The sequence below is a fragment of the Mytilus galloprovincialis genome, chromosome 7, assembly GCF_965363235.1.
Source record: "Mytilus galloprovincialis chromosome 7, xbMytGall1.hap1.1, whole genome shotgun sequence".
Taxonomy (NCBI): domain Eukaryota; kingdom Metazoa; phylum Mollusca; class Bivalvia; order Mytilida; family Mytilidae; genus Mytilus; species Mytilus galloprovincialis.
The window spans coordinates 81,551,756-81,571,372 of NC_134844.1; the positions used below are offsets into that span (position 1 = coordinate 81,551,756).

The 19,617-nt window shown below is 34.2% G+C and overlaps 1 protein-coding gene across 2 annotated transcripts in view; it reads right to left on the reverse strand.

Annotated features, from left to right (window-relative positions):
* Positions 1-15,011, reverse strand: part of LOC143083788 (uncharacterized) — a 56,633-nt gene extending 41,622 nt beyond the window's left edge. The window contains exons 1-5 of one of the 2 annotated variants that reach the window (XM_076260137.1): positions 14,852-15,011; positions 10,911-11,080; positions 9,821-9,926; positions 9,151-9,251; positions 6,589-6,750 (exon numbers count right to left, since the gene is read on the reverse strand). In XM_076260137.1, coding sequence (XP_076116252.1) covers positions 6,589-6,750; positions 9,151-9,251; positions 9,821-9,926; positions 10,911-11,080; positions 14,852-14,978 — 666 coding nt within the window. In that variant the 5' untranslated portion in view covers positions 14,979-15,011. Of the gene's footprint in view, positions 1-6,588; positions 6,751-9,150; positions 9,252-9,820; positions 9,927-10,910; positions 11,081-14,790; positions 14,810-14,851 lie in introns of those variants that run through there. The other variant, XM_076260138.1, reaches the window with a different exon arrangement.
* Positions 15,012-19,617: the final 4,606 nt, after the last annotated feature.

Below are 19,617 nucleotides of genomic sequence, written 5' to 3' on the forward strand. Positions count from 1 at the left end.
ATACATCCATCCTTCAGCTTCTGTTAAATTCTATGCTTAAATAAGGGTATACATCCATCCTTCAGCTTCTGTTAAATTCTATGCTTAAAGAAGGGTATACATCCATCCTTCAACTTCTGTTAAATTCTATGCTTAAATAAGGGTATTCATTCATCCTTCAACTTCTGTTAAATTCTATGCTTAAATAAGGGTATACATCCATCCTTCAACTTCTGTTAAATTCTATGCTTAAATAAGGGTATACATCCATCCTTCAACTTCTGTTAAATTCTATGCTTAAATAAGGGTATTCATTCATCCTTCAACTTCTGTTTAACTCTATGCTTAAATAAGGGTATACATCCATCCTACAGCTTCTGTTAAATTCTATGCTTAAATAAGGGTATACATCCATCCTTCAACTTCTGGTAAATTCTATGCTTAAATAAGGGTATACATCCATCCTTCAACTTCTGTTAAATTCTTTGCTTAAATAAGGGTATACATCCATCCTTCAACTTCTGTTTAACTCTATGCTTAAATAAGGATATACATCAATCCTTCAGCTTCTGTTAAATTCAATGCTTAAATAAGGGTATTCATTCATCCTTCAACTTCTGTTTAACTCTATGCTTAAATAAGGGTATACATCCATCCTTCAACTTCTGTTAAATTCTATGCTTAAATAAGGGTATACATCCATCCTTCAACTTCTGTTAAATTTTATGCTTAAATAAGAGTATACATCCATCCTTCAACTTCTGTTAAATTCTTTGCTTAAATAAGGGTATACATCCATCCTTCAACTTCTGTTTAACTCTATGCTTAAAGAAGGGTATACATCCATCCTTCAACTTCTGTTAAATTCTATGCTTAAATAAGGGTATTCATTCATCCTTCAACTTCTGTTAAATTCTATGCTTAAATAAGGGTATACATCTATCCTTCAACTTCTGTTAAATTCTATGCTTAAATAAGGGTATACATCCATCCTTCAACTTCTGTTAAATTCTATGCTTAAATAAGGGTATACATCTATCCTTCAACTTCTGTTAAATTCTTTGCTTAAATAAGGGTATACATCCATCCTTCAGCTTCTGTTAAATTCTATGCTTAAAAAAGGGTATACATCCATCCTTCAACTTCTGTTAAATTCTATGCTTAAATAAGGGTATACATCCATCCTTCAACTTCTGTTAAATTCTTTGCTTCAATAAGGGTATACATCCATCCTTCAACTTCTGTTTAACTCTATGCTTAAATAAGGGTATACATCAATCCTTCAGCTTCTGTTAAATTCAATGCTTAAATAAGGGTATTCATTCATCCTTCAACTTCTGTTTAACTCTATGCTTAAATAAGGGTATACATCCATCCTTCAACTTCTGTTAAATTCTATGCTTAAATAACGGTATACATCCATCCTTCAACTTCTGTTAAATTCTTTGCTTAAATAAGGGTATACATCCATCCTTCAACTTCTGTTTAACTCTATGCTTAAAGAAGGGTATACATCCATCCTTCAACTTCTGTTAAATTCTATGCTTAAATAAGGGTATACATTCATCCTTCAACTTCTGTTAAATTCTATGCTTAAATAAGGGTATACATCTATCCTTCAACTTCTGTTAAATTCTATGCTTAAATAAGGGTATACATCCATCCTTCAACTTCTGTTAAATTCTTTGCTTAAATAAGGGTATACATCCATCCTTCAACTTCTGTTTAACTCTATGCTTAAATAAGGGTATACATCCATCCTTCAGCTTCTGTTAAATTCTATGCTTAAAGAAGGGTATACATCCATCCTTCAACTTCTGTTAAATTCTGTGCTTAAATAAGGGTATACATCCATCCTTCAACTTCTGTTAAATTCTTTGCTTAAATAAGGGTATACATCCATCCTTCAACTTCTGTTTAACTCTATGCTTAAATAAGGGTATACATCCATCCTTCAACTTCTGTTAAATTCTTTGCTTAAATAAGGGTATACATCCATCCTTCAACTTCTGTTTAACTCTATGCTTAAATAAGGGTATACATCCATCCTTCAGCTTCTGTTAAATTCTATGCTTAAAGAAGGGTATACATCCATCCTTCAACTTCTGTTAAATTCTATGCTTAAATAAGGGTATTCATTCATCCTTCAACTTCTGTTAAATTCTATGCTTAAATAAGGGTATACATCCATCCTTCAACTTCTGTTAAATTCTATGCTTAAATAAGGGTATACATCCATCCTTCAACTTCTGTTAAATTCTATGCTTAAATAAGGGTATTCATTCATCCTTCAACTTCTGTTTAACTCTATGCTTAAAGAAGGGTATACATCCATCCTTCAACTTCTGTTAAATTCTATGCTTAAATAAGGGTATTCATTCATCCTTCAACTTCTGTTAAATTCTATGCTTAAATAAGGGTATACATCTATCCTTCAACTTCTGTTAAATTCTATGCTTAAATAAGGGTATACATCCATCCTTCAACTTCTGTTAAATTCTATGCTTAAATAAGGGTATACATCTATCCTTCAACTTCTGTTAAATTCTTTGCTTAAATAAGGGTATACATCCATCCTTCAGCTTCTGTTAAATTCTATGCTTAAATAAGGGTATACATCCATCCTTCAACTTCTGTTAAATTCTATGTTTAAATAAGGGTATACATCCATCCTTCAACTTCTGTTAAATTCTTTGCTTAAATAAGGGTATACATCCATCCTTCAGCTTCTGTTAAATTCTATGCTTAAATAAGGGTATACATCCATCCTTCAACTTCTGTTAAATTCTATGCTTAAATAAGGGTATACATCCATCCTTCAACTTCTGTTAAATTCTTTGCTTAAATAAGGGTATACATCCATCCTTCAACTTCTGTTTAACTCTATGCTTAAATAAGGGTATACATCCATCCTTCAGCTTCTGTTAAATTCTATGCTTAAATAAAGGTATTCATTCATTCTTCAACTTCTGTTTAACTCTATGCTTAAATAAGGGTATACATCCATCCTTCAGCTTCTGTTAAATTCTATGCTTAAATAAAGGTATTCATTCATTCTTCAACTTCTGTTGAATTCTTTGCTTAAATAAGGGTATACATCCATCCTTCAACTTCTGTTGAATTCTAAGTGATTCAAAAATATATTGATGGTTGATTGTCTGAGTAAATGGGCCCAAATTTATGTTCCATTTTAGCCAGTTGATAAAATAACTTGATCAATACTCAAAATTGTATTGCTCTCTTAGATGCTGGTCATGAATCTTGGAGAACTATCCAAGAGACCATGAAGGGGACTTCTATTATTAAAAGCAATTGAAATGTTGGAGTCTAATTTAGAGAATAACAAATCTGTCCCTCAATTGTGATAAAATTGCATTGAAAAAATGGGCTAAATACTTTGGTTCCAGTTCCAAATAGATGATGAGGGAAAGAACTGGGATAAACTAAATTTCAATTATCTACCATAAGTACTCAATCAAAACAAGCCTGAACAGACAAATCCAGTCTAAAAAAGTCAAAACCTACTATTTAGATTGATTAGTATATTAGAATCTCAGCAAAACACCACTACTCAGAAAACTTGAAAACTCAGGTTAATAATATTAATAACTACCAATAGGATATGACACTGAACACAAACTATGCAATGTCCTCCATGTTTTACAGAGTACCTAGTGATTTGGTTTGCTATAGGAGTTATGTGGCAGTAATATTCTAGTTGGTATATTTGTGCTTCACACTGATCTATTGAGTTGGGCCATTTCACAATAAGTTGTGATCATTAATGTAACACCACTGTCCCAGGTTAGGAGGAAGCACTCCCCAACATGTTTAACCCACCCAACTATGTTGTCCCAGGTTAGTAGGAAGCATTCTTCTTCTTCTTCTTCTTCTATACGTAAATCCTTCCAATTATGGAACACCTCCTCAACAGATATCATCCAGACGGGAGTTAATTAAAATTTATACACTAAAAATTTTCCCCAAATAACTTAAAAATTTTAAATTCACTGTACACGAATAAAATCTGTAAAAAAGTCAGGATAAGCTAAGAAAAAAAAAGGCAGGACCGAATAGACTGAAAAATAAAAAGGCAGGACAGAGATTACAAAAAAAAAAAAAATGACAGGACACAATTTTTCATCCTAGTCCCCCCATAAAAATCAAATGGTAGCTCCCTAAAATCTAAAAATATAGGGTGCTTTATACAATGGAAAGCAGGTCACCCCTGCCTCTACCTATACATATATGTACATATAATGTTCATTTCATATCTTTCCTTATTGCACTGAATGTATTGTCTATACATATTTAACTACGAGTATACAGATATTATTTTCCTTGTAATTTCCATACACGCTGAGCATGGAGTCTGTAACACATGTCCGTAGCCAATCTTTGAATTTTGTCCAGTTCAGTCCTATTTCTAAGCAATGGCAGTAGAAAAGAGCTGTCACCAATAAGTTTTATCAGATCCAAATGTCCTTTAAATTGCTTAAACCAATGTTTCGTGCCAATAACTGAAATCATATAAGACTTGAGTTTGCTAAATGTTTCTTTCTCTGCTTGTGTAAAGCTGGACACAATAGTAGGAAATGAATTATATCTTCATCTGATGTTCCACAGCATTTACATAATGCCGATTCCCTGCCACCACTAAATTTAGATCTGTGAGATTCAAGTATATAAGTCCCAGTTAATAGTCGAACTTTTATCGCTCCCTTTTTAACATCTGATACAGTTGAAGAAAGGCTGGTCCAAACCAGATGTGTATGCCCAATTCTTAACAAGGTTTTGTCCAAATATGTTAATGAAGACTTTGTTTCTATTTCTTTAATGAGAGTTTGAGTCCAATAAACCTGAATTGCTAATTTAACTATTGCTTTCCATTTTTATTTTGACGGTAAATTTTGACTAAGTGTAGATATACTTGGCAGATCGTATAAAGTTAGTACACCTGTGACTTTACAGAAGAAGCTGAGATGGTTATCAATATTCATAATGACTTGTCTGTCAACTAAACCTTGGATTGTTGAATTGTTACATGAGAGAGCACTGTACAGAAATGAAAGCTGCCTTTAATGTATTTCTGCCTCAATTGTTAGCGCTCCCAGCAGCATAAATACTGATCCAGTGGCTGTTCGTGTAGGTAGAGACTGAATATTTCGCAATGTTTTTTGTGTGAAAAAAGGCCATAATATCAATTTGGCTTTGGTTAAGAGGGAGTATTTCCATTCCATATAGCAACGGGGAATAACATAGCTCTGATATATCTTGTAAGATGTCTGTGGGTTTAGTCCATTTGTTCACACATATGCCAGACATGAACCAATGACAACCAATGAATTACAGGTTCCTGACTTAGGACAACAGAGTTGGGTGGGTTAAACATGTTGGTGAGTGCTTCCTCCTAACCTGGGACAACATAGTTGGGTGGGTTAAACATGTTGGTGAGTGCTTCCTCCTAACCTGTGACAACATAGTTGGGTGGGTTAAACATGTTGGTGAGTGCTTCCTCCTAACCTGGGACAACATAGTTGGGTGGGTTAAACATGTTGGTGAGTGCTTCCTCCTAACCTGGGACAACATAGTTGGGTGGGTTAAACATGTTGGTGAGTGCTTCCTCCTAACCTCAGACAACAGAGTTGGGTGGGTTAAACATGTTGGTCAGTGCTTCCTCCTAACTTGGGACAACATAGTTGGGTGGGTTAAACATGTTGGTGAGTGCTTCCTACTAACCTGGGACAACATAGTTGGGTGGGTTAAATATGTTGGTGAGTGCTTCCTCCTAACCTGGGACAACATAGTTGGGTGGGTTAAACATGTTGGTGAGTGCTTCCTTCTAACCTGGGATAACATAGTTGGGTGGGTTAAACATGTTGGTGAGTGCTTCCTCCTAACCTGGGACAACATATAGTTGGGTGGGTTAAACATGTTGGTGAGTGCTTCCTCCTAACCTTGGACAACATAGTTGGGTGGGTTAAACATGTTGGTGAGTGCTTCCTCCTAACCTGGGACAACATAGTTGGGTGGGTTAAACATGTTGGTGCATGTAGATATCTAAATGCTTAACTGTTTTGCTTAGTTAATTACTATTTATGGAATTCATGTAGAGTATATTAACACATGCAAGACACAATTTTAAGTTGAGTCTTTGAGACAGAAATATAGATGTAAAAGAGAATGACAATATTATTTTATTAAGAACGTTATACAGTGCAATGTACTTGTTCATAAACATACCAGAGTTATCTTTCTTTGCACCAGTATTCAAAGTATTTTATAATTACGTTTTGTAGGGTCTTTATATGAGACGACTGTTTTCCTAAGAGTTTCAATAAAGAATCCTTATATTTACACCTGAGTTTATGATGATGCCCATTTCCATCCCGTTTCATACTGTATGATATTTTTTTCCATTTTTGAAGCAAGTAAAGTGACCTATATTAACTTTTATCTTCATATCAAAACTCTTGTAAAAATTTGTCTTATTGGCAATCGTACCATATCCATATCTATATATTTTTATACAGAAAACTACTATTCAAATTTTGTTAAAAGCTTTTCTTTCCTACCAAGTTCACGAAAATTAACCAAAATAACTAATACCTGTCCATTACATAACAACAGAAGTTTATCAAAAAGATAAAACATTTTAGATGATGGCTGATGTATGGTTGCTACAATTGTCTTATTCTTGGTTTGTGCCAATGTCTTGAGAGTCTGAATCAAACTGTAAGCTGTACTGGCATCTAAACCAGTCGTTGGTTCCTGTAATAGTAAACCTTGTTATAAATACTGATATTTAAACCAGTTGTTGGTTCCTGTAATAGTAAACCTTGTTATAAATACTGATATTTAAACCGGTTGTTGGTTCCTGTAATAGTAAACCTTGTTATAAATACTGATATTTAAACCAGTTGTTGGTTCCTGTAATAGTAAACCTTGTTATAAATACTGATATTTAAACCAGTTGTTGGTTCCTGTAATAGTAAACCTTGTTATAAATACTGATATCTAAACCGGTTGTTGGTTCCTGTAATAGTAAACCTTGTTATAAATACTGATATTTAAACCAGTTGTTGGTTCCTGCAATAGTAAACCTTGTTATAAATACTGATATTTAAACCAGTTGCTAGTTCCTGTAATAGTAAACCTTGTTATAAATACTGATATCTAAACCAGTTGTTGGTTCCTGTAATAGTAAACCTTGTTATAAATACTGATATTTAAACCAGTTGTTGGTTCCTGTAATAGTAAACCTTGTTATAAATACTGATATCTAAACCAGTTGTTGGTTCCTGTAATAGTAAACCTTGTTATAAATACTGATATTTAAACCAGTTGTTGGTTCCTGTAATAGTAAACCTTGTTATAAATACTGATATCTAAACCGGTTGTTGGTTCCTGTAATAGTAAACCTTGTAATAAATACTGATATTTAAACCAGTTGTTGGTTCCTGTAATAGTAAACCTTGTTATAAATACTGATATTTAAACCAGTTGTTGGTTCCTGTAAAAGGACCTTCTGTTAACAACCTCTCCAGCAAACTTATGTCAGGCAGATGACACAATAAACAGATCTTCTATTGACAATCTCTCCAGCTAACTTATGTTAGACAGATGACACAATAAACAAACCTTCTGTTGACAATCTCCCCAGCCAACTTATGTTAGGCAGATGACAAAATAAACAAACCTTCTGTTGACAATCTCTACAGAAAACTTACATTAGGCAGACTACACAATAAACAGACCTTCTGTTGACAATCTCTCCAGCAAAGTTATGTGAGGCAGACAACACAATAAACAGACCTTCTATTTACAATCTCTCCATCTAACTTCTGTTAGGCAGATGACACAATAAACAGACCTTCTGTTGACAATCTCTCCAGCAAACTTATGTTAGACAGATGACACAATAAACAGACCTTCTGTTGACAATCTCTCCAGCAAATGTGTGTTAGACAGATGACACAATAAAAAACCTTCTGTTGACAATCTCTCCAGCAAACTTATGTTAGACAGATGACACAATAAACAGATCTTCTGTTGACAATCTCTTCAGCAAACTTATGTTAGACAGATGACACAATAAACAGACCTTCTGTTGACAATCTCTCCAGCAAACTCATGTTAGGCAGATGACACAATAAACAGACCTTCTGTTGACAATCTCTCCAGCAAACTTATGTTAGGCAGATGACAAAATTAACTGTCTTCTGTTGACAATCTCTCCAGCTGACTTATGTTAGACAGATGACACAATAAACAGACCTTCTGTTGACAATCTCTCCAGCTGACTTATGTTAGACAGATGACACAATAAACAGACCTTCTGTTGACAATCTCTCCAGCAAACTTATGTTAGACAGCTGACACAATAAACAGACCTTCTGTTGACAATCTCTCCAGCAAACTTATGTTAGACAGATGATACAATAAACGAACCTTCTGTTTACAATCTCTCCAGCAAACTTATGTTAGACAGATGACACAATAAACAGACCTTCTGTTGACAATCTCTCCAGCAAACTTATGTTAGGCAGATGACACAATTAACAGACCTTCTGTTGACAATCTCTCCAGCAAACTTATGTTAGACAGATGACACAATAAACAGACCTTCTGTTGACAATCTCTCCAGCAAATTTGTGTTAGACAGATGACACAATAAACAAACCTTCTGTTGACAATCTCTCCAGCAAACTTATGTTAGACAGATGACACAATAAACAGATCTTCTGTTGACAATCTCTCCAGCAAACTTATGTTAGACAGATGACACAATAAACAGACCTTCTGTTGACAATCTCTCCAGCAAACTCATGTTAAACAGATGACACAATAAACAGACCTTCTGTTGACAATCTCTCCAGCTGACTTATGTTAGACAGATGACACAATAAACAGACCTTCTGTTGACAATCTCTCCAGCAAACTTATGTTAGACAGATGACACAATAAACAGACCTTCTGTTGACAATCTCTCCAGCAAACTTATGTTAGACAGATGACACAATAAACAAACCTTCTGTTTACAATCTCTCCAGCAAACTTATGCTCGGTAGACGACACAATAAACGAACCTCCTGTTTACAATCTCTCCAGCTAACTTATGTTAGGCAGACGACACAATAAGCTGACTTTGTTGTTAAGTAAGTTACTTACATCTAGTAAAATGAAGGAAGGATCTGTTAACATTTCACAGGCAATATTGACTCTTTTTCTCTCTCCACCAGATAAACCTGGTATCATTCCACCTCCAACTACTACAAAAGTATTTAATCAGAAGTTTAGGACAGTTATTAAAATTTTAACTTTAAACATAGTGTGTTAACTGGCAGAAAAAACTAATTCCATTGAAAAGTTAAATACAGATAAATACGATTTCTTTTTTTTAAATTTACTTCTGAATACAATCTTATGATTATAAACAGGCTTCTGTCTTAATTTGGTCGAAATCCAGGAAAGTTTAAGAAAGTTATTTAAATTTCAAAAACTTTAACCACAGATTGAATATTTGTGGACATTGTTGGCGACAACGGAATGTAGGATTGCTGTCTTGATTTTGCGACAAAAAATGCAGGCTCAACAAAAACAGATCTCTAGTTGTTTATACTTGCATCACCAACAAACAAAAGCAGATTAAGGAACCAGATAATCATATAATAGGAAAAGTTTGTGTCTATATTTACAGTAGATAGTGAAAAGTCATGGTACATTAACAAACAAAGTATCTGAATGTGTATGCGTGAAGTAGATACATAGTTCAGCTGTAAGAAAGTAAAACTGTCGTCTGAGAGAAAAGATCATTGTCCTCTGAAGGTAATTATCTTACATGTATCTAGACACTTTTTCAGGTGTAAGTCATTGATAATGCCATCCAAAAACTTCTGTTTATCTTCGTTGGTAAGGCTGTCTGGTAATCTCATATTGGCAACAAACTAGAAAGAAAAAAAATAATTCTGTAGCTTAAATCAACTTCAATTTTTAAAGAATTTTATAAAATTTAAGTTCTACTTTAATTCTTTCAGAACAGCAAAAATGTATGTCAAGTTGATATTATTCTTTTATTTCAAAGGAAATAATATAATAAATTGCTTTGCCTGGCGCAGCTGGATACAGGGGTCCAACCCTGAGCAGTTGGGGCAAAAATGGGCACAATATTTGACTTGATGCAGGTCACAATTGGGATTGTAATTAAATATTTGAATCATAACAGGTTTCTGACACAGAATAACTGTAGAACTTAGAATTATGATTAGAATTTATATTTAATTTTTTGCTATTGAGCAATACACCATGCTGTTGAGAATTGACCAACCCCCCCTTCCCCGGCGCCAAATAAATGGGTTTTTTTAACATTTTTAAATCTTAAGAAAAAAAGATCCATACATCCTTCCAGAAGTTAATGGCCCCTTATTCCTAGACTGTTAGGACCACAACACTCAAAATCAATCCCAACCTTCCTTTGTGGTTATAGAACTTCTGTTTATAAATTTCATAGATTTTTATTCACTAATACCAAATGTCTTCAGACGATGTTCAAAAGCGACAACGATAACAGCAATGACGATGTTCAAAAGCGACAACGATAACAGCAATGACGATGTTCAAAAGCAACAACGATAACAGCAATGACGATGTTCAAAAGCGACAACGATAACAGCAATGACGATGTTCAAAAGCGACAACGATAACAGCAATGACGATGTTCAAAAGCGACAACGATAACAGCAATGACGATGTTCAAAAGCGACAACGATAACAGCAATGACGATGACAACGAAGACAACAACATACCAATATAAGAATAATGTGAAAAAGAAGAATGAGAATATTATAACATATGTAGTAATTCAAGCCAGTATAATCTTAAGATTATTTGCGCTGTGAAAATCTTTGAAATAAACTTAACAAATATTCACTTGTAGAGTTTCTCTCAGCGTCAAAGTCTCAAAGAAAACATCCTGTTGTAGTACATAACAGATCCTCCTTTTCCAATCTTTGGTGAATGGTGAATTGTTGAGAGTTATTTCCCCTGATGCTATTGTCTGTCTACCTGCCAAGCTATTTAACAATGAGGTTTTTCCTGCTCCTGTAAATAAACAATTGAACACTTGAATCAATCAATAATGACTGTTAAAGCTCTTTTTCTAACATGTCTAAGGGTAGAAGTCTATAAAAAAACATTCAGTTGTAGCAGGATGCAGATCCAGTGTCTTCCTTTGCTTACAAGGTTCTGGAAATGTTCTGATTGTTGTAATATATAAGTCTTCTAATTTCCCTTTTTGAATTTCTAAACAAATTTTTTTTTACTGTTTTAAAATATCATTCCACTTTGGCAGCAAAAATGAGTACTAAAGGATTAATAATAAATCTATAGTATATTTTGTTTTATCTGTAAAATATATAATAAATAAAAAATAACTATTTATAGATTATTGTATAAATTATGAACACTTGCAGTCAGACATCATGCCATTATATTTTTGCATTGTAACATGAGGGGGGTAGGAGGGGTCCTGATCCCGAAATCCCGGGCTTAAAAACACGAAATTTTTGAAGCCCCAAAATTCGAAAAATAGAATTCCCGGATCCCGAAAGGGTCAATCCCGAAATCCCGAGCTTAAAAACACCCGATCCCGGAGTCCCGATAAAGGTCCTATCCCCCCCCTCTAATATAATCTGGTTCATGTTTTCTCCACTGTTTATGATAACTATGGCTACTATATGTATGTGTAATGTTTGATCTTGCTGTCTGGTTCTCCATTGTTCATGATAACTATAGCTACTATATGTATGTGTAATGTTTGATCTTGCTGTCTGGTTCTCCACTGTTTATGATAACTATAGCTACTATATGTATGTGTAATGTTTGATCTTGCTGTCTGGTTCTCCATTGTTCATGATAACTATAGCTACTATATGTATGTGTAATGTTTGATCTTGCTGTCTGGTTCTCCATTGTTCATGATAACTATAGCTACTATATGTATGTGTAATGTTTGATCTTGCTGTCTGGTTCTCCATTGTTCATGATAACTATAGCTACTATATGTATGTGTAATGTTTGATCTTGCTGTCTGGTTCTCCATTGTTCATGATAACCATGGTTACTATATGTATGTGTAATGTTTGATCTTGCTGTCTGCTTCTCCATTGTTCATGATAACTATAGCTACTATATGTATGTGTAATGTTTGATCTTGCTGTCTGGTTCTCCATTGTTCATGATAACTATGGTTACTCTATGTATGTGTAATGTTTGATCTTGCTGTCTGGTTCTCCATTGTTCATGATAACTATAGCTACTATATGTATGTGTAATGTTTGATCTTGCTGTCTGGTTCTCCATTGTTCATGATAACTATAGCTACTATATGTATGTGTAATGTTTGATCTTGCTGTCTGGTTCTCCATTGTTCATGATAACTATAGCTACTATATGTATGTGTAATGTTTGATCTTGCTGTCTGGTTCTCCATTGTTCATGATAACTATGGTTACTATATGTATGTGTAATGTTTGATCTTGCTGTGTGGTTCTCCATTGTTCATGATAACTATGGCTACTATATGTATGTGTAATGTTTGATCTTGCTGTCTGGTTCTCCATTGTTCATGATAACTATAGCTACTATATGTATGTGTAATGTTTGATCTTGCTGTGTGGTTCTCCATTGTTCATGATAACTATAGCTACTATATGTATGTGTAATCTTTGATCTTGCTGTCTGGTTCTCCATTGTTCATGATAACTATGGTTACTATATGTATGTGTAATGTTTGATCTTGCTGTCTGGTTCTCCATTGTTCATGATAACCATGGTTACTATATGTATGTGTAATGTTTGATCTTGCTGTCTGGTTCTCCATTGTTCATGATAACTATAGCTACTATATGTATGTGTAATCTTTGATCTTGCTGTCTGGTTCTCCATTGTTCATGATAACTATGGTTACTATATGTATGTGTAATGTTTGATCTTGCTGTCTGGTTCTCCATTGTTCATGATAACTATAGCTACTATATGTATGTGTAATGTTTGATCTTGCTGTCTGGTTCTCCATTGTTCATGATAAATATGGTTACTATATGTATGTGTAATGTTTGATCTTGCTGTCTGGTTCTCCATTGTTCATGATAACTATAGCTACTATATGTATGTGTAATGTTTGATCTTGCTGTCTGGTTCTCCATTGTTCATGATAACTATGGTTACTATATGTATGTGTAATGTTTGATCTTGCTGTCTGGTTCTCCATTGTTCATGATAACTATAGCTACTATATGTATGTGTTATGTTTGATCTTGCTGTCTGAGAAAACTTCATTATTCATTAGCTGTTTTATGCTTTTAACTAGATTTTCATTCCTTTAGTCTTTCTTTTGTTGTCCTAGGTTAGGGATAGGATTGAGTGCTCATAAACATGTATGTTTAACTCTGCCACATTCTGTAAGTATCTGTCCCAAGTTAGGGATAGAGTCAAGCAAACATGTTTATCCCTGTCACATTTCCAAGTCCATGAAGTCAGCAGCCTGTAATTCAGTGGTTCTTACAATTGGCAATGTCTATCATTTTCGTTTTTCATTAATTGTTTTGTAAATAAATCAGGCTGTTGTTTTTCATTAATTGTTTTATATTAATCAGGCAGTTGTTTTCCATTAATTGTTTTACATTAATCACGCAGTTGTTTTTCTTGTTTGAATTATTCTACATCTTATCATGTTGAGACCTTTTTCCTTGCAATGTGGTATGGATTGGGTTCGTTGTAGAAGAACTATGATACTGTGCCCCATACAAGCTAATACCCTACCACTAGGCCCAACGATTGCCAATAACTTCCACCCATCCTAACAATAGCCAATAACTTATAACTTGGCCCCATAAAAGCTTATACCTTACCACTAGGCTCAATGATTGCCAATAACTTCAAATCAGTCCTAACGATAACCTATAACTTATCACTGGGCCCCATAAAAGCTTATACAATACCACTAGGCCCAATGATTGCCATTAACTTCCCATCAGTCCTAAAAATAACAACTAACTTACCACTCGGCCTCATAAAAGCTTATACCTTACCACTAGGCCCAATGATTGCCAATAACTTCCCACCAGTCCTAACAATAGCCAATAACTTATAACTTGGCCCCATAAAAGCTTATACCTTACCACTAGGCTCAATGATCGCCAATAACTTCAAATCAGTCCTAACGATAACCTATAACTTATCACTGGGCCCCATAAAAGCTTATACAATACCACTAGGCCCAATGATTGCCATTAACTTCCCATCAGTCCTAAAAATAACTACTAACTTACCACTGGGCCTCATAAAAGCTTATACCTTACCACTAGGCCCAATGATTGCCAATAACTTCCCACCAGTCCTAACGATAACAACTAATTTACCACTGGGCCCCATAAAAGCTTATACCTTACCACTAGGCTCAATGATTGCCAATAACTTCCCACCAGTCCTAACGATAACAACTAACTTACCACTGGGCCCCATAAAAGCTTATACCTTACCACTAGGCCCAATGATTGCCAATAACTTCTCACCAGTCCTAACGATAACCTATAACTTATCACTGGGCCTGATATAAGCTTATACCTTACCACTAGGCCCAATGATTGCCCATATCTTCCTACCAGTCCTGGGAATAACCAATCTCTTACCACTGGGCCAAATAATAGCTCATAATTTACCACTGGGCCCCATGATAGCCACCAACTTACCACTGGGCCCCACAATGGCCAATAACTTTCCATTGGGTCCTATGATAGCCAACAACTTACCACTGGGTCCCATAATGGCCAATAATTTACCACTGGGCCCCATGATAGCCAAACAACTTACCACTGGGTCCCATAATGGCCAATAACTTTCCTGGCTCTGCAATGCCACTAACATCATGTAAAATCTGTTTATTACCAATATACACACTAATATTTTTGAATTTAAGATGCTTTGTATTGTTGTCCATTATTTCATATACTTGGATTAATCATAACTTCTACAAAAGAAAATTATATGTTCAAAAGAATCTAAAGTGGGCGTTGTGAAATTCAAAAATTGAAAATATTTTTTTTTAAATACATGGAATTTATTAATCAAAAAGGTAAGGGAAAACTCTATGCAAACTAATGATTTACTTTTACAAATTATGACTTGGATGGAGAGTTGTCTCATTGACACACATACTACATCTTCTTATATCTTTAAACAAACATTTCAGAGTCAATGACACTTTCTAATGAGGTTTATTAACAGTCACATATATAGTTTCAAACAAATATTGCAAGAATTGTACAAATGACATGAATGAGAGTGCAAATGATGTAATTTTCCATATAATTAATGTTTTCAAGGGGCATAACTCTTTGAAAATATATAATCAGCAACTTCTAAAATATAGACCTTTATAAAACTAGTTTCTCTACCTTCTGAATGATATAGTTTTATACAAGTAATTTCTTCTACCTTCTGAAATATAAACCTTTATAAAACTAATTTCTCTACCTTCTGAATGAAAAAGCTATATACAAGTAATTTCTTCTAGTTTCTGAAATATAAACCTTTATAAAACTAATTTATCTCACTGCTAATGCTGTCTTTCATTTTGCAACTTTTGTTGCAGGAAAGACAAAAATTACAAAACTCGCAAGTAAATTGACAAAACTTAAAATGAACATACTTGCTTTCAAGCAATAATCAACCACCAGCTTTAGTAATAAAGAACTCAAGAAAATGGGAACAAACTGAAATAATTGAAAACAAATTGGATATATATACTCCTCAGATTAACTCTGGATTAATTCAATTGTCACAGTGATAAAACCAATACTAAAGTTTGAATAAGTATCGCCCAAATAGACCTCAACAAGGCCCTTATAATACATTAGAGACTACATTGTATTAATTACCTTCTTCTGTTACATACTCAACATTCATATATTCATCGGATACAAATTTTCTTAGGTTTAGTGGGTACACATGTGAACCAAAAATTCAAATGCCTAACTAATTACAAATTTTGCATATGCTTTGTATGCAGGGATTGGTATAAACAATGATATCTAAGAAAATGCAAGTTAAAATAAACCAATATATATATTGATCATGTATATAGATGGTACAGATCCACAAGAATATGACATCAGACTCACAAAGATATTAGGTAAAGTTAGGAAAACCATCTTAAAATAACCCTGAAAAATGTGAAAGTGAAACGAAATGAAATACAATAAATAAGAATAAGAATATTTATTATTTCAATAAAGGGCCCTTGATTGGCAGCATGACATACATGTATATACACAAAACAAAACATTATTATGTGTAACAGATCAACATTTTATGTTTAAATGTACCTTATGTTATGTTGGACAAGTGCTATAAATATTTACAGTGTATATGTACAGAATAACATTCAAACCTATGATTGCGTTGGATTGCCGATCACCAGCATGACCAGGTGTTACAAAATGCATCTTAGTATTAATTTATAACCAATTGCAAATATATGACTACTAACAAAAAGGTTTCTGGTTCGATCCCTGTTCTGGGGACAACATTTCAGAGACTGAATGTTCAACTCTCCCTTGACACCATTTGCGAGTATGGTCCTTAGAAATTCATGATATGTAATAAGTTATAAAATCATGATGCTACTCATAAAAAACTATTCATGCATGTTTATGTTCATTTTTGTTTGTTATGGATATTCCATATTTCATCAGGTTATCAGAATATCCATTTAGAACTACAAGAGGTATTTTTGGTAAATACCCCTTGTAAGCATGATATAATTGTTTAATTCCACCGAATGTTCCACCTCAGAAAGTTTATTATAGTCAGGTATCATATGAAATTTCGACTTGAATGTATAATTTTTGTATACACTGCAACTGTGCTATTTGTGCAGTCAAATTGCATTGACCGTATAATCATTTCTTATCATTTTTTTTTATGTACAGTCACTGACTGTATATATATCTCCCTTTTTATGATCATGATGATAATAACCTGGTTCTCGGTTGACTACTACACTTTGTTCATCAGTTTCAGTGAAGCATAATACAAGTGGATTCCAGTTTTATGTGACTGGTTGACAATTCGTTTCCGTTCAGTTTTATTTATGACGTCATTCCCGGAATTTTTACATCATTCGGTTGAAATTCAATAATGATCTGATGATGCTTTTTATCCTAAATATTTCATCTGGAACCATATATTTAGAATGACCATGAATTTGTCATATTAGAATAGAAATAAGTCATTGAAATAATTTTAGACATGGTATTCCCCATCTGCCATGGTATTTGCTAGGGTATTTCCCATCTGCCATGGTATTTGATATGGAATTCCCTAATGGCAAATACCCCGGCAGAGAAAAGAAAATATAGAAATTGGTTAAAAATACCATGTTTCTCATCCAATCAAAATACAGCATTATTACATATTAAAGGTGGAATTACAGAGGTTGGTCAATTTTCAGCTGTGATGCAAGCATGAAATTATGTATTCCGATTTATTCGAGATACTATTTCTATATCACTTTTAAAAATTGGAAAAAAATTCTAAAAAAATTTCATTAGCCTATCTTTCATATCGATCAGAAAATTAAAGATCATTAAATAATGCATTCCATTTCAATACCTGAGAAAATCGAAAAGAGGGCCAACGAGGTACAGGGGAGAGAAACGATGTTAGTGATACGATCATTTCTGCCAGCCGGATCGCCTCGAACACAAGATCCAATCTGGAATCAATCTGGCTCTCGAGATCGATCCGCGGGGGGGGGGGGGCGGGGGGGGTACTGACTATCCTTTCAGGTATAACTGTGCATCCAGCACTTTTCAAATTATACCCTGAACCAGAAAACATTGAAAAACATACCCTGTTCTAAACAAAAATATTGAAAAGCATACCCTGTTCTAAACCGTATGAAATAGATGCAGTTATATAGATGCAGTTCTAGACCCGGGTTCTAGACTGTATCTTGCCAAGTTAAATAAGCGATCCTGTTCTAGACAACTATACTTTGGTTATAAAAAGGTGCTGTTCTCGGCACCAGCAGGGCATGAAAAAGCGACCCTGTTCTCATGAACCAGTAGGACATGAACTAGAGGCTCTAAAGAACATACCTGTCAACCTGTGACGATGAAAATGCAGGTCATGACCTGCATTGAAGAATCAAATCTCAGGTCATAACGCGTACGAACTTTTTCGAGCTGAATTTCAGTATTTATGGTACATTTTCTTATAATGTATATCAAAGATACCAAAACATCAATGCATGTTCACTTTGTTAAGTCATTTTAAATCTTATTAAATATTATTTCATTGCACTTTTAAAGATTTTTATAAATTTGTGTAACTCAGTCTTATGTGCTTTACTTTTTGAGAAAAAACACTACAATCATCAAACACTAGAATTTAATGTAATTCTTAAATGTTTGAGACTATTGACTTTTTTTTTTTTTTTTCTTTTTTTTTTCTTTGGGTAGGCATTTGTTGCCCCCTTAACAAAAAAAAATATAATAATTTAATAGGGCCTGGGCTTATCTCGCCCTTTATTTAAATAATTTCAAATACAAATTGTTCTGTTCAGCTAGCTTTTCAATGTCTTTCACTCGCTGTTCTGAGTAGAGAAAGTTCCTCTTATCTCTGATATCTAACCAATGGTCATGGCTTCTCTTGACATCCTTATAGAAGACCTCATTGACTCGTTTCTCTATCATTCCTTGTTCCTTTAAGGTGTCACAATTTGCTTTCAGTATTGTTGTTTCTCCTTCCACTTCTAGTAGCCTTCTTTAAGAGCCTGTGTGACTGTCGCTCACCTTGGTCTATGTGCATATATAAAAAAGGACACAGATGGATTCATTTAGTTATATTGTGTTTTAGTGATGGTGACGTGTTTGCGGCCGAAATCTGACTTTACTGAACATTCTTGCTGCTAAGTTACAATTATCTCAGATTTGCTCTAAATGCTTTGGTTTCAGAGATATCATGAGCCAAAAACTGCATTTTTCCCTTTGTACTATTTTAAGCCATGTCGGCCATCTTGGTTAGCGGACTTGGTCGTCGGACACAATTTTAAAACTAACAAGTACACACCCGTGATATCACGGGTCCGTGACTGAGTAAAGTATATAACTATGCCTAAGCCTTGTTTTAGTAATTGGTATTGTCATCTGATAAAGTCATCTCGATTATAAGATACACAGTTTTCTCTGCTTTCAAATCTTTCTGTTTGAACCCGTCGACCTGGAACTTATCAATTATTGGTAATATTAATTATTTGGAAGACAAAAGGTCCTGGCTATCCAGGAATGGAGTATTTTTTAATCAACAGCATTGTCCTATATTAGTTATCTTAGAAAGTCTTGCTGATTGCTGAATAAAACTACAATAGGGAACAATTTGACAATGATTGAATTTAGTAGTGTCAGCCCTTTGATTATGACCCGTGTATATAGCAAAATCCTAAATACACCGTTTGGTGGTGCGCCTGTCAAATGCGGAACGTACAGATAAGGTAATAGCTAACAGGTGAATATACTATTGGTATCGGTATCGGATTCGACCCGGAACTTGTTAATTATTGGCAATATTAATTA